At 34.4% G+C, this 17,192-nt stretch overlaps 1 protein-coding gene across 7 annotated transcripts in view; it reads right to left on the reverse strand.

Moving 5' to 3' along the window:
* itsn2a (intersectin 2a) overlaps positions 1-17,192 on the reverse strand; it is a 79,787-nt gene that overhangs the window by 28,547 nt on the left and 34,048 nt on the right. For 4 of the 7 annotated variants that reach the window (XM_087297521.1, XM_087297519.1, XM_087297524.1 and 1 more), the window contains exons 6-14: positions 16,549-16,740; positions 16,222-16,282; positions 8,436-8,578; positions 8,253-8,316; positions 7,204-7,341; positions 7,029-7,123; positions 6,184-6,479; positions 2,792-2,929; positions 871-1,011 (exon numbers count right to left, since the gene is read on the reverse strand). In XM_087297521.1, the coding sequence (XP_087153647.1) occupies positions 871-1,011; positions 2,792-2,929; positions 6,184-6,479; positions 7,029-7,123; positions 7,204-7,341; positions 8,253-8,316; positions 8,436-8,578; positions 16,222-16,282; positions 16,549-16,740 (1,268 nt within the window). 7 annotated transcript variants of the gene reach the window in all.

A 17,192-nucleotide genomic window follows, 5' to 3' on the forward strand; every position in this document is an offset into this window, starting at 1 on the left:
CACTGGACAACAGTGGTTTGTTCTTTCAGCCAAAAATCAGGGAAAAAGTATTTCTTAGAAAGGCTAATAATACTGACCTTAGCATTTTTTTCATTTATTTAAATAATGTTTTTTTTTTACTTCAGCCAGATTAAAAATGATACGACTTTCTGCAAAAGAAAAATATAATAGGAAGTCCTGTTAAAAAAATCCTTGTACTGTTAAACAATATCTGGGAACTATCTGAAAAAGAATGAAAATTTGTCTTCTGTTGTATGTTTTCAAATATAATTCATTATTGTGATGAAAAGCTGAATATTTAGCATCATTATTTCAGTCTTCAGTGTCACATGATACTATTCTAATAAGGTAATTTGGTGATTAAGAAACACTTCAGATTTGATATAGAGGAAGTTTAAAAGAACAGTGTTTATCTGAAATATATTATAACATTTATTCATTTAATGTACTCTTTTTAAAAAAATATTCAGTCAACATACATTTGGTGTATATGTAAAAATATTTTTTATTATTTTTCTTTTTTAGATTTTAGCCAAGCTTCTTATATAACTATTTTAGTATTTTTAATAAATATTAAGTTTAATTAAACTTTTTTAAATTGGTAAAATCATGTTTATACTGCTTTTGCTCAATATTTCATTAAAACTAATATAAATGTCCATGAAAAATGTGCTTTCTGATCTTAAACTTTTTAACAGAAGAAACAGGGACTAAAATAAATACTTTTCAAGCAATAAGTGCCTTGGACATCTATGTCAGAGTCATAAAGGTTTTCTCAGTGTATTATGGGCCTTCCTGTTATGCATATACAGTCTGACCTAATGATAATAATGAATGCAATGTAACTGGTGCAACAAAAACACAGCATACATCAAACTGTAACTGCAGTGAGTTGATATCAGTAATGCAGACGTCTCTCCTCTGGTTGATCAGCTCCAACTCGGCCCACTGCCCCTGTCTCTTACTCTTAGCATCACGCAGCTGACTGGAGATCTGCTTATGCTTGTTACCCTAGCAGAAAAAAAGACAGAGATGTATTTAATGCAATTGTTCACTACTCAAAAATTCTCTCATCATTTACTCATCTTGTACACATTCTTTGAAGAATGCAGGAAACCATTAGAAATTGACTTCTGTACTATATTTTTACCTACTATATAGACATTGATGGCTGCTGGTTTCCAACAATCTTCAAAATATCTTCTTTTGTGTTCAACAGAAAAAAGAAACTCAAAAAGGCTTAAAACAGTACACAGATGTCAATTTTAGTAGTCATCATTGTATCAGTCAGTTCCATAGAGTAAAAAAACTGAATGATCAACAGGTAAGGATTGCACAAGCTGTTTGTAAAGTTCTTCATTTAACTGGAAGGTAAAGTCCACACTTAGTAAATACTAGCTGGTTGATGACAAAACATTTACTTTGGTTGCACCACATCTTCTAAAGGAAGAACATAGTCAGGTCATAGGCTCTCCATAAGATAATGCATCGTGGTACCCAATCACCAATCTGATGTCTTTAAATTGTTAACTCTCAAGCATATTACAAGACATGCCAATCCTGCCCACCCCCAAGCTCCTCTGTTGTTATTCTTGATATTTTAATACAATCATATATCCCCAGATTTCATCAAAGTCTTTGTTTTGGTGATTTTGGTGTTTGTTTTGGATGTCTGAGCTTACTGGAAATTGTTTTCTTTACAGTTTGCTTACAACTTACATTTTTATAAAGTATAAAATATGTATATTTTACATAAAAATATGGTACATTTAAAAATATATAAATAAATACAAAACATCAAAAATCTAAAAAAAATAAAATAATTCAGTTTTAAAAATATATAAATATATGTAAATTAATTGATAGTGACAGAGATTTGTTTTGGGCTTTTTTTTTTTTTAATTGGGATCAAACCTGAGACCTTCCTGTCTAAATATGTGCTAAAAGGAAACCATGAACCATGAACAAGAGGTGGGACATAGTGTAACTCCTCCCCTTTAAAAAAAAACAGCCAACAGCATTTGTTACTTTTATTCCAGCTCTGCCAGTAAGAGTGGTTGACCTCAAGCACATCAAAAAAACAAAAACAAATGATAAGCGTCTTGAAATGTCAGACACTAGAAAGCATTTGTTTGGTCAAGATTTGATGAGAAACTGTAGTATGAGGTCACTTGAAAAAAAAACGTTAATCCATTGAGGTGGAAGTAACAAACAACAAGCTTTAGATGTTACACTTGAATTTTGTCACTGTTCTGTAGCACATTAGCTTAAAGATATCTACAAAACATATTCAGTATACTGATACTAACATCTAAAAAAGCATTATTTGAATTTCATAGGACCTTAAGGGCTGCATGTAGGACGGGAAAACTGTCTAAAATCAAAAGGAAGAGAATGAAAACTTCAGTCATGAAGAAATTCTCATTTTAATTGATGGATATAAACAAAACAAAATCCTACTTGACAGAAAATTAAACCCTTCTGTCTCATATTGAAAAGAAATTTGAGATTTGGCAGGAAACAAAAAATCTAATTTAAAGCAAAAGGCTATGAGGGAGATGATGGGAGTGAGAACCTGTGGCTTGTCATTATCAGTCACAAGCTCATCAATGTAATCTAATCTTGCTGTCATCTCTTTTCTAACATCATTCATGGCCAAAAGCTTATGTACATATTTAAACTAAAAATGACCTAGTAGTGCATGAGCTGTAATTAAGCTACATTTTAACTTTGGCACTGCTTGTGCCACGGGCCACATATTTATGGTATTAAAAACAAATCCAAATCTGACCACGGCCTCCAGCTCAATCTCAAGACTCCTCTTCCTGTCCTTAAGTCTCTGTATGTCATTCTGCTCCTTTTCTTTCTGAGTCTGAAGCTCCACACGTTTGCTCTTCTCCCATTCCCTCCGTCTCTGTCGCTCTGCTTCCTGGGAAAAAGAGAAGGAGAGGTTCATCAGCAGATGTACATGTAATCACTCATTCAGACTTGAATTTACGACATAATTACACTCCCATTATTCACATACTGTAGGGTGACAAATGGGAATGACTCTACCAATATAATATAGATTAAAGCTGATTCAGTTTATCTACTGCCAATATATTTATTGAGCATAATAAAATTGATCTACTTATTATATACTATTACACCAGTTCAAATGGACAAGTGTTAAATACATACATTACACATTTTGCTATTATATTAAAATGCGTTAAAGAAGAATAAACTTGCCATTTATGAGTACAAACAGTTACTTACAGTACATACAAGATAATTATATTTATTTGATTTTAAATATTTAATTCATGTATTATTTAATCACAATTTTCCAGGGTTGTTTCCCAGTACTGGGTTGCAGCTGTAAGGGCATCCGCTGTGTAAAACATATGCTGGATAATTGGGGGTTCATTCCGCTGTGGCGACCCCTGATTAATAAAGAGACTAAGCTGAAGGAAAATGAATGAATGAGTTAATTAATTAATTAATTAATTCCAGGGTTATAATAGTTGACATTTAGTTGGCTTGATATAAAATAAATGTTAACTGAAAAAACTTATTTATTGTATTTTAGCTAGGTTCCAGGGAAACATTTCCCACTTTCACTTAAACTGAATTAAAACTAATGTTATTAAAAATAAATCTTTAATGAAAAAAATATAGAAATTGAATAACAAATGACTTTAAATAAAACTGAATTTTAAAAACAAAATATACATTAAACTTCTCTAATTCAAACTATAAAAAACTGAAACACATGACTAAATTTAATAAAATAACACTGCTATATTCCTAACTTAAATATTAAATAATCCTTAATATTTTAACATTATTTCATTACATTATTTACGCAAATGCATTACATTTATTCATGGGTCAAAGACGAGACATTCCATTTTGGTGTAATTATATTACATTTATTTTATAAGAAATTCTTTTACATTATATAATCTTTCAATTTTAAAAAACTTCTTGTTGTGTTTGAAGGACAGTGGTAAAGTATAACGATTTAAAATGACAAATAAGAAGCTTTTTGGTGCAACACCATGATTTTAAAAAAGTATTTTAATATGATTAAATGATTCTTGTATATATGCCTTACATGATGTTTTGGCCTGAACATTTGTGCTATACTAAATTACATTTTAGAGGGTGTCCTCTGCAAATTACAGTTTTTATTTCTTGCACTTATAAAAACAGATAAACGGGATACAGACAGTGCGGTGGCACAGTGGGTAGCACTGTTGCCTCACAGCAAGAAGGTAGCTGGTTCAAATCCTGGGTGGGTCAGTTGGATTTTCTGTGTGGAGTTTGCATGTTCTCCCTGTGTTGGCGTGGGTTTCTTCCAGGTGCTCCAATTTCCCCCACAAGTCCAAAGACATGTGCCATAGGGGAATTGAATAAACTAAATTGGTCGTAGTGTGTGTGTGTGTGTGTGTGAAAGAGTGTGCATGGGTTTCCCAGTGATGGGTTGCAGCTGGAAGGGCATCCGCTGTGTAAAACATATGCTAGATAAGTTGGAATTTCATTCCGCTGTGGCAACCCCAGATTAATAAAGGGACTAAGCCGAAAAGAAAATAAATGAATAAATAAACAGAATACATTCAATGTAGCGGACACTAAAAATATTCATTGGATTTAGAATGTTTTTAAGGGTAAGTGGTTGTGAATAATTTATTTGGGCAGAATTTAAACAAACAAATAGAATTAAGTGAATTAAGAATCAAGTTTATTTGGCCTGTTTGGAGTTCTAACCCCTGACTGTGATTTACCATTTTATTTTTCTGAATTAATAGCTTAATTAGCTTGGCAGTGTATTTTGTTGCAGTGGAAGTTTCCTCAACCCACATCCTATACTCAATGCATTAAAGATGCATTACTTTTGTTAAATTAGAAAAAATAAATATAGTCTTCGAGGTTCAGTGATCAAATTTTATAACATTTGGTTGCCATTCCTGGAGCATGACAAATCTCTGAAACTTGAAGCAGGTAATGTTGAATAATTGGTTGCCCATCTTTAGTTTGCACTTTTAGTTTGTACCTTCCCGATGCATACTAGTGCTGATATAGCACTAGCATACAACTCTTCTTGTCATAAAACCACAAGTTTGAAGAACGTGCCACCCCCCCAGCCAATTCAATTGAATAGATTTTCTCTTTTTTTCTCTTTTAAATGTTTTATTTTTATTTATTTTTTTATTTTTTTATTATCATTATTTATTTTGCTTAATACTTCATGCTGCCAACCTCAACCTTTGGTACTGAACTGTTTATTTGCTTAATTTATAAAATGACACATCATATGTTGTTTATGTACATAATATACTGTTTGTTGCACAATATGAGGATTATAGTGTGGTTTATTTTATTGTTTTTCATCAATTTTGTACTGTTATATACATTTTTATTAATTTTTTCTATTTGTACTGCTATTTTCTCTGTTACTTTTGTTTGTTAATTTTTATAAAATCGGATAAAAAAGTTATTTAAATTAAGTGCAGAATTAAGTGTTCGATTTAATTTGTTTGTTTAAATTCAGCCCAAATAAATTATTTGCAACCACTTACATTAAAAACATTGTAAATCCAATGAATATATTTTTTAGTGTATGACATTTGTTTTTTAAATATAACATAATAAACTAATATAGGGCAACAGTGGCGCAGTGAGTAGCATAACTGTCTAACTACAAAAAGGTCGTGGGTTCGAGCCCTGGCTGGGTCATTTGGCATTTATGTGTGGAGTTTGCATGTTCTCCCTATGTTTGGGTGAGTTTCCTCATGGTGCTCCGGTTTCCCTCACAGTCCAAAAACATGCGGTACAGGTGAAATGGCTAAATTATCCGCAGTGTATGTGTGTGAATGAGTGTGTATGGGTGTTTCCCAGTGATGGGTTGCATCTGGAAGGGCATCCGCTGCGTAAAACATATGCTGGATAAGTTGGCAGTTCATTCTGCTGTGGCGAATAAAGGGACTAAGCTGAAAATGAATGAATAAATAAACTACTATATGTTAATTATTTAGTATTACAAAACTGTATTTCAAACCATGATTAATATTAGCATTTTTTCTAGAACAAATGTATCGGTATATAAGGCCTGCGTGTTTGTGTTAAAGCGTGGGGCTCTGCTGTGTTTTTCTGCTGGTGGTTCACCCTCTGTGTGTCCTTGCTTGCTCTACTTGCCTCTCGCCGCTCTAATTCTTTCAGTCGTTCCTCCTCTCTCTGTCGCTCCAGCTCTCTCTGTCTCTCCATCCTGCGCTCCTCCTCTCTCTGTCTCCTGATCTCCATCTCTCGCGCTTCTCTCTCTCTTCTCTCACGCTCCTCTCTTTCCTTCTGCTGTCTCTTCTCCTCCTCTCGCCTCTCCTCTTCTCTCCTGCGCTCCTCCTCTCTCCTCTGCTGCTCCTGAAGAGCCAGGCGACGCTTCTCCAGCTCTGCGTTTCCCCTCTGGAAATTTTCCCTCAGTTTGTCTTCATATGAAACTGAGACCGACAGAAAACAGTATTAGTTTGCACAGAAGCTGCATATTTAAAAAATGACTGCTTAATGTTTTTAACTCAAAATCAGAATTGAATGTTTTCCCAGATCTTTCAGGATTTTGTAGACATTTATCAGATTTTTGTGGCCTAAAATAACTGAAACTGAGATGGCTTTTTTCAAAATATGCGGCATTTCTTTCTTAAAGGAATACTCTATTTTTACCCTTGAGTTAAAAAGCTGAGTTTGACCATTTTGAATCCATTCAGATGATCTCCGGATTTGGCGGGAGCACTTTTAGCTTAGCTTAGCATCAATCATATACATAATACACTGTATGTATTTATATATATAAATTTAACCCCGGTATAAAAACCCATTATGCCTATGGACAGTCTTCATAAAGAATATATACACGAGTGTGTGTGCGTATGTGTGTGTGTGTGTGTGTGTGTGTGTGTGTGTGTGTGTGTGTGTGTGTGTGTGTGTGTGTGTGTGTGTGTGTGTGTGAGAAGTCATATATACTGTAGTTACAGGCATGCATATCCAAATACCATTGCTCTTGTTTTTCTGTGGCAGTTCTGGCTCAATCAGCTCAGTGCTAATCAGAGGAACAGGTCCGTTTAGCAGGTCACATGACTTAGTTGTTCTGAAAACAAATATAGGCACAGAATAAACACAGTCTCCTTCATAACTTGTTAATGCCAGCAGATCTGTGTGTGTGTTTACCTGAGTGAAGGAGGCACAAGGTCGGGAGGTAAAGTGAGAGGTAAAGGCCGTCCTGTCTTGGCCATTTCAACCAGATGCATCGCTAAAATAAACTCTTCTGCTCTCAACTGCCCATCACGATCCACATCAGCCAGAAACCTGTAGAAAGACATTTTTATATATATATATATATATATATATATATATATATATATATATATATATATATATACACTTCTGGGATTATCCTGGAAGCATTTTAAATGTTTAATAGCTGAATCACAGTTCATAATTACACAACTGGCAGCTAAACTGCAGACGCAAGACTGTGGAAGTAGATGTTTAACACACTGCTTAAAGAAATAAGGTCGAACCCACAGTTTAATGTGGGGAAGTGATTAATTCAGAGGTCTTAAACATGTAAATTTAATTTAATTTAATTTAATTTTAGTTTATTTTGTTTTATTTTATTTAGCATACAAAAACCAATAATATTGGAAATGGATAATATGTCACATGCAAAAAAATCAAAGATATAGTTGGGCTAAATATTTAATGCTAAAATTATAGACATTTAAAGACACTTTATATAGATATTATGTAGACATAATTGGGAAAAAAAAGAAATTATTTCAGATTAACACTAAAATGAAAAACTTAAAACATTTCAAATGAAATTGTATATACTTTATACATGTACAGTATATATTGTACACTATACATAGACGTGCAATACAAAACTAAATTGATTGATAACAATACATGCAAACATACACACACAAACATGTACATACTTCATTTGCATTTATAAAAAAAAAATTGATAAAACCATGTAACAAAGTTAAATGTTAAGGGAAGAAGGAGGCAATCATGTAATTTTTTTGTAGAAATAAAGCTAAAGTAAACTGACAGACCCTTATAGATCACGGTCACACAAACAAAACAGCAGTTTAAGGCTTCCTAAAATAAGATACATTTAATTTTTAGATATTAATTTATCAAAACCGTCATACATTAAAGGCATCATGTTGTGTTTTATCAATAGTGAAAGCAGTGTTGTGTGAACTCACCATATAGTGGCAAGCTGTGTTTGTGTGAGGTTTGAAGCTGTGAGGGCATTTCTGACCTGGGGACCTTCAAACATACAGACTAGCAAGTTAATGCATATGGCAAACAAGAGATGCTCACACATGATCATAAGCAAACATTGCCATCCCCTCTTCTTCCTGCGATCTACACACACAAAAACTCACCTGACAGGTATCCACTCATTAGCTTGTCCAGGCTGTTAAACAGTTGTCGGTACTTCAGACGGGATGACTGAGGCACTGCCCAATCAGAACTACTCGTTTTCGGGGAGTTACTCGCAAGGGAGGTGGTGGAGGACGAGTTAGAACTGTGGACATTTAGAAATATATATTATATTAGTGTATATACACTACCTGACAACAGTCTCGTCGCCTATCCAAGTTTTAGACACAACAAATTAGTATTGATAGTTTGGTTTCAAGGTGGCTTATATGACAGGCAGAAGCCTCTATACAACATTTATTTTACTGTTTAAAATATGATCATGTCTTGATTTTAAATTATTTAAATAAGACAGTAAGACCCGACTTCACTTAGGCAAAAGTCTTGTCACTTAACAGAAATAATGTACAGTATAAAATGTTAAATAAACAATAGTGGAAAAAGAATTAATATTGTGTTTGATTCCCATGAGCTTGAACGACTGCATCCATACATCTCTACAATGACTCAAATAACGTATTAATAAAGTCATCTGGAATGGCAAAGAAAGCATTCCTGCAGGATTCCCTGAGTTCATCAAGATTCTTTGGATTCATCTTTAATGCCTCGTCCTTCATTTTACCCCAGACATGCTCAATAATGTTCATGTCTGGTGACTACGTTGGCCAATCCTGGAGCACCGTGACTATCTTTTACTTTTACTTTTTTTACTTTTAAATTTCTTAATACCTCAGGCTGTTGATCCACTCTGCAGATCTCTCACATGCCCTTATACTGAATACAACCCCAAACCATGATTTTTCCTGCACCAAACTTGACTGTTTTCTTTAAGAATCTTGGGTCCAGTTTGGGACAAATTAATTCACTCAGCAGAAATTCAAATTTATAGGCAATGTTTGGTGTAAAACTAAATAAAATAATACGTAAAAGACTTTAAAAAATAAATAAATAAATGCAAGTTCCATTCAAATGTTTGGGGTAAATAAAAATTACCCAATGGAGAAAAATACATTTTATATTAAGATAAGAAATAATTTTACAAATAAAAGTAATAATCTTTTCATTTGTCAGCTGGAATACATTAAACTAATAAAAAAAAATGCATGTAAAATATTTTTAAAGAGAGAGCAAAATAATAAAAGGACATGAACAGTTACTTGTATATGAATTGATTTTCCCTTTCAGATGAAAAAATTACTTGTTGTTTACATGTATACGTTGTTTATGTCACTATACACTGCAAATTAGCATGAGGCCACTGTCTGTTCAAATAAAAAAACGCATATAACAAAAAAAAGACATTATTATTATTTTTTATTATTTTGTTTTATTATTATTAACATTATTATATTATTTATAATTAACATTATTATTATATTTTTTTATCTTCAGGACACTGTGGCCTCATGCTAATTTGTAACATTCTGCAAATCTGCTTCTAAATATATAGTACCTAATTAATTTATATATGGTAGCCTTGAATGAGCTAATGAATTCTAAATGTAGATCCTCTTCCTTCTCCAAATATGCATGTTCATTCCCATAATTCCTCAGTTTCATTTGCATACCATTCTATAAAAAAAGAATTTAGAAATAGCATATGCATTCCAAATTCAAATGAGCATCATTTAGCAGCTGCTCATTAACAGCTAATATAATCCCCAAATGAACCAATAACCCAGACTATTATAAAACACAGACAACTGGTCTCGGTCTAGCTGCAAGATCAGCTTTCCTCCAGTGCTGAGAGTTTCTGCTGTGACATCATACTCTAAATAATTGATATGTCCGAGCAACATTTGAGGAATTCTTATTGAAACTGTAATTACAACAACCGGGACCATTAAAACTCTAATTAAAACGTATGATTATAAGCAATTCCACAGCAGTTCTACTCATTGCTGTCGTTTATTGATTTGAAATGTTCTGAGATTATACTAACAAGATGCAGCCTTTTGCAACCTGGTATGGGTGAAATAAATGATAAAATAGGAGGTTGTGTCACAAGGAAAAGGATAATAGATGCAGCTAGGATGTACTCACATTGACTAAATGGATAGTTCACCCAAAAATGACAATTCTCTAAGTTACACATCCTCCACTTTTCCAAATTTGTTTGAGTGTCTTTTTTTGTTGAATAAAAATATAAGTGGTAGTCTTCCAAAATATTCTGAAAACTGTTGGAGGAAAAATCAGCCATTGACTCCCATCGTATATTTTATCCCATCACTATGGCTGCTTTATTCCAGCATTCTTTGGAATATCTTATTTTATGTTCAACAGAAGAATGAAATTAAGTTTATAATCTTTTAAGTGTGAGTAAATGGTGAGGATATTTTCATTTAGGGGGAATATACCTTCACTCAAAAAAATGGAGTTTGCTGTTCAAACTACTGATTTACATTAAGTTGAATCAACACAATTCTTGAGTTTTTTTAGAAACAACATAAAGGTTTTATGTTTAATCTACTTTAATTTGTAAAAACTAATAAGTTAACTTAATTTCTTTATGTTGTCCCAACACAAATTAATACGATGTGTGGAACCCAGCATTTTTGACAGTGTTTAATATTATAATCAAAACAAACATGCAAACACAGTAAAACGGTAACCAAAATGTCAAAGACAAGAATGGAAAAATAACAAAGCCATCTTCTCTCCTTTGCTCTCCTCGTTTCCCTCCTCAGTTCTAACTGCTGATGACTTAGTCACATTCTTTATAAATAAAATAATAATCATCAGCAATTTTACACACCAACAAACTGACAAAAATATCTGCAAGCATACACACTCGCCCTCTTGTTCTTTTCACTCTCTCAGGCAGTTAAGTAGGATGTGGAGCAACTCTGCCACTACACCAGATGAATTGAAACAAAAAGTGCAAAACAAATCCTGTTTTCAATCCAAAGCACGATGGTATTATTAACAATAAATCAATCTCCTTTTGCTGGAATCCTCTTTTTCCCACTCTCTCAGGCAGAAATGTCCAAACTCATCGTTTCCAATCACACTACTACCTGTCCCTGTCAGCTTTATCCTATCCCATCTCATTCGTCAAGCTGTTTTTTTCGCTCAAATATACCTGCACTCACTCACATTGTCAACCTATCTCTTCCCACCAGCACCTTTCCTACATCATTTAAGCAGGCTCAGATAACCCCACTGCTTCAGAAACAAACTCAAGCTCCGAAAAACTACAAACCAGAAATTTTTTTCCATATAGTGTTTGTCTTTCTCACAAAGAATAACCTTATGTGCAAAAAACAGTCTGGCTTCAAAAGCACACATTTAACCGAGACTGCATTCTTCATGGTTTTTGAAGCTGCAGTACAAAGCACGCTTGAGAAGTTTTTATATAATCAGTTATCGTCTTGCTGGATCTGCTTTTGACATGCATGGTCACCCACCAGATCTTCCCAGAAATTATTATGACTAATAGTATTTCAGGAACCACACACCAGTGGAACTGCTCTCCAAGACTTACATCTATTAGGTCCCTAAGAGTGTCTTGGAGTCTCAACATCTACTGGCATGTAGATGTCTCAACAGCTACTGGCATGCCTCAAGTATCAGTATTTGAACTTTTGTTCTTCATGCATACGTCACCACATTAAGTGACATGACTTTTTTATCATGGCTATGCTGACGAAATTTCACCCAGAGAGACAGCTCACCCAAATATAAACATTGACAGTTAATTTATTCACCCTCAAGCCTGTCAGGTCCTATGTTCCATGTGTGTTTGTTTTCCACCATGTTTCCCGCCGTTCCATTATGTTCATTATTTCCACCTGTGTCTCACCCCTGTGTATCATCAGTATCATCATGTTCTGTGTATTTATAGTGCTGCGTGTCATTCAGTCTTGGTTTGGTATTCTCAGTTGTGCTTTGTCATTATCCCATGTTGTTCCTGTGTTAGCGATGTCCTTCCAAATGAGTGTTTGTGAATAAATCTACGTATTTGATAAATCCTGCAATCCTTTTGCCTTCCTGAATGAGCCAAGGTGTTACAAAGCCATTGATGATGTAGAGTAGCTGAATTCTTTCTTCAGTAGAACAATAAAGAAAATTTTTGTTTTCTGTTGTTCTTGATTTATTATTCTGGACTGACACAGTTTCAATTTACTAGAACCTCCATGTTAAGCTGCTTTGACACAATCTACATTGTAAAAGTGCTATAGAAATGAGCATGAATTGAATTAAAATCATGTGAAGTCATCCGCTTTGGAAATTAAAAATAAACACACACAAACTACTTCATATTAATCCCTGTGGCTTCTCATGATATACCGAGGTTTTATGAAGCGATATTATTAGCTTTACAAACAGTTCTCATTGCACACACATAGGCAGTATGCTTGAGCGTACACTAAGATGTGAGGTGATAAGACAGTGTGGATGCCAAATGGTTCTTACCTGTGATAATATGCGAACAAATGTGGATTACATTCGCGGCCATAAATGCATTCTGATAAATGATCTTGTATCTGAGTGCCTGCTCATGCATACGTCATCTAGCGACTGTAAGGTTATGTTCACTATACTTGTGCGTGCCAAGAACTGTTTGCAGAGGCTGTTGATTAAAGCTATATTACTGTAAATAATGTTCAATTTCTTGCACAGTCTGATCATTTTGCTTTCACAAGACCTCAGCGGATCATCAGGGGCCACAAGGATAGATTAGGACTTGTTTATATGTCTTTATTTAGATCTTAAAAGTGTACGATCATTAATTAGTATTTTACGAATCTCCAATCTCCATCTATAAACTAACTAAAATTTTCATTTTTGGGTGAACTATCCCTTTAAGTGTCCCATTCTCATCTGATCATTTTAGCAAAGCTGCTTGCATCTCAGCTTGAATGAGAGTCATTTCTCGCTGGAAGAAGAAAATTCAACTCAACTCTGCCAAGACAGAACTTCTTTGACAACCCAACACTTAATCACAACTTCTAGGCACATTAACCATAACTTCTTGCAAGAAAGCCAGGAACCTTGGAGTTTGGGGATTGATGAATCTATGACTGGATTACTAGAATGGCCCAGTCCTGCAGATTTGGCTTGCACAACATTGAAAAGATCAGGCACTTCAAATCCGAACATGCTACACAACTTCTTGCCCTGGAACTTATTCTATCCAAGCCGGATTATTGTAATGCTCAACTGACAGACCTTCCTGCCCCTCCAGCCAACACTATCAAACCTCTACAACTGATACAGAGTTCAGGAATAAATGTGGTACATTCACACAATATGTACAAATTGTTCATTAAATCAATGAACAAGAATATTGTTATAACAGCTAATCTCATCAGCTTTCTCACTCTCGTTTCCATTCAACAACTTTCACCATTACTCTGCTTCATACTACCATGATAATAAGTAAAGATTTCTTTAGCTCATTCATGACCATGAGTCCCTTAGGTCCCTGTCATACACCCAGTGCAAGATGTGTTTACCATGATTTGTTGCTTGATTTTCAGACCAGTGCAACCCTAACTTTCATGTTTTGTGCAAAGTTGTTTAAATGGCAAATCAGTTTGAGCCACTTTGTACATTTATGGGTGTTTCGGTCTAAAAAGGAGGTGTGTTAATGTGCATTGTTGGCGTATTGCTATTTCAGTTAACTGAAACATAGTAGACTGCACCATTGACCAAATAAAACCTGGCCGTTAGTTATGTGCCTATATGCAGGTCCAAATGCTTACACATTGCTTAATAGAAACAGGATGTACAACAATCAACAAATATCTTTACATATGAAAAAAATAAAGGATTAGGTTATTCATGACAATTTGCATTTGTTTAATGTTATTATTATTAGCAGTATTATTTTTGTCCATATTTGTATTTGTTTTAATAAAAATAGGTTTAGATTTGTCTATCCGTTGGGTTTTGAAGACGTATGCATCAGTAAATGGGGCATCAGAATAGGATGTGTGTTTTGATATAACTTTGTATATAACAGGGGTGTCAAACTCAATTCCTGGAGGGCCGAAGCCCTGCACAGTTTAGTTCCAACACTGCTCCAACACACTTACCTGTAGGTTTCAAACAAGCCTGAAGGACTCAATTAGTTTGATCAGGTGTGTTTAATAAGGGTTGGAACTAAACTGTGCAGAGCTGCGGCCTTTTGGAACTGAGTTTGACACCTGTGGATATATAACCACAGTTCATTATTCTTGTTTATTTATTCATTTGTTGGGAATTAGAACTAAATTTAGAAATAGTTTTGAAGAAAATGTTTGTGCGAAACAAACAAAATAAATATGTAAGCTAATAGATGTCTTCAGTGGTGCACGTATAACACTGTTTGTCCACAAAAGTAAAGGAATAAAGAAGAGAAAAAATAAAGTAAAGACGCTGAATGGAGGAGGCTTGTTCTTTATCCTCCCGATGCAAATGGTCTGTTTAACCATTTTCTCGCTAGTTAAGAGTTCAGTTTTTCCTCTTACAAAGTCCACCATGTAAATAGTAAATGTGCCATGGTTCGACACGACTCTTAAAGTGAATGGGAGATGAGACTCTGATTGGTTTATTGCACAGTATGCTCATAACCCATAACTCATTAAGAGAATAAGCACAACCCTGTTAAACCATGTGCCGGGGTGCAGAGTGGATCTTTCCGTCCTTAAAATAGCACAAGTTGATTCGGACATGCCCTTTTTGCGCCATGCGCTTTAGACTTTGAGCCTAGATGATTAAAAATAGAGCCCATAGAATGTAACAACTACCATGATTCCACACTCAGTCACGCTGACAATTTACATACTGTGCATTTAAATAGTTGTAAAATACCATTTAAAAGTCTCTGTCCATCAATTTGCATCGTTTACCAATATATATGTGCTTCAAATTCAAAGCATTAATGTTTGTCTAAAGAAAACAAAAACTGGCCCTGCAACCCTACACCTAAACTTACTACTCAATCTTCTGTTTCCTTCAGATGCTGGCATTCTTTAAGTAAACAAAGCATTTTGTTGCCATCCTATAGAGGCACTAGTGGACCTTCACAGTGACTGTGAAACAATTAACCATTGTTGGCTATAGCATTCAAAACCAGTTTTAGGGTTTATGATCTAAAAAAAAAATCAACATAATAAGAAAATCTGGTTAATTCAACCTAAAATTTTGTAGAATTAAATTCATTGACTATCATTTAGAGCAACATTTTAACACTGCATTTTAAATATTTATATTAATAATACATTTTTAATAGCAATTATAACCAGAATATATTTTCTCTAAAATATTTGGATGAACACTTTTGAGTGAATGACAATTCAAAAAGTCAATTGCTGAATAACCTTTTTAATGATTCACTGAAACGAAGGAATTTCATGGAAACTGAATCTTAGGAAAGTTAATGGCTAAATAAAAAATGCAGTAAAATCATTGCAACATAAGCAATATATTCTGTAGATCACCCAGCCCTGGACACAAATTTGTTTTTAACAGGCACTGAGCAGGTATTAGTGAGTTTATTACAGGCTCCTGTACCACCACAAGGAGGCTGAATGACTCTCGGAGGAAGCCTAACAAGATCCTATTAAGATAGAAGGAGACAGCTGCTCTACTCAGGCACTCTGTCAGCAAACAAAATCTTATTTACTACAAACTTCTAGCACTAGCAAAACAAGCCCAGTGTAGCAGAGTGCCTAAGAGTGCAGTTCTAAGAAACTCACTGTCGTCTTCAGTTCTTATACTTAAACACGTGCATGCAACAGATACTTTACCTTATTCCAGTACAAACATGAACATTGAACTTAAAGTATGCATGGTTCACACCTGCTAGAGCCAAGGTCCAGGAGCGAGTGAGATTTAGTCAAACCACTGGAGACTGGGAATGCTAGAGAGATACATAAACAATGAGAATTACTTAAAGCACATGCAAATTTTGTATTTGTGTGTCACAATATATACGTCTATTGGTACATGCATACTTGTCTATCTGTGCAAAACGCTGTATATGCAGAATTAGGAGTCATTTTAAATGTTAAATTTTAATAACATTGTTCCAATAAAATACATACAAGTATAGTACACTTTTCCTACATGTTTTAAAAAATATCATCTGTATAAAAACAAATGTACATCCATAATTGAGGGAGTAACCTGGTGTTGGTGTGAGGAGAGTTGCATTGCCGTTAGGTAAGGCCGGCACACTGATAGAGTTGGGCATCTGAGGCAGTGGCCCAGACATCAGGGTGGGCACAGGAACTAAAGGGGCCATGACAGGGCATGTGGGGATGGGTGTTAGGATGGGCATCACCGACATGGCGGAGAGATTTGGCATGGAGCCCATACCTGAAATAAAAACAGATTATCTGGAATCATTTCTATTAGGACTGCACAATATATTGTTTCAGCATCAATACTGTACTGTGTTCATTTGCATAAGTCACATCGCAGAATATGCAATGTTGAGTCTGGTTTATAATCGATCTTTTCGCAAGTGTTTTTTTAAGCCTGTGACTGTGTGAGGATTTTAAAAGCATTCGGGCTTTAGAAACTGCATTGTTGTAACTTTGAATAAATAATAACTATTTGTCGAGTTCTTTTTACAACAAAGACTATGCAGCATTATTTTACATTTCATTATTCAATTACTATATTTATTGAAATGATCTATGCTTGTAGATTGTTTATTATGTTTTTATGCAAATACACTCCCCTACAAAATCATCCCAGTCAATCTAAAATTCTTTCCAAATAGTTTTTTAAGGCATCTAGTGTAATTGTATTCATATCGCAAATAC

This window comes from Danio rerio, chromosome 20 (assembly GCF_052040795.2).
Source record: "Danio rerio strain M-AB ecotype USA chromosome 20, GRCz13ab, whole genome shotgun sequence".
Taxonomy (NCBI): Eukaryota; Metazoa; Chordata; class Actinopteri; order Cypriniformes; family Danionidae; genus Danio; species Danio rerio.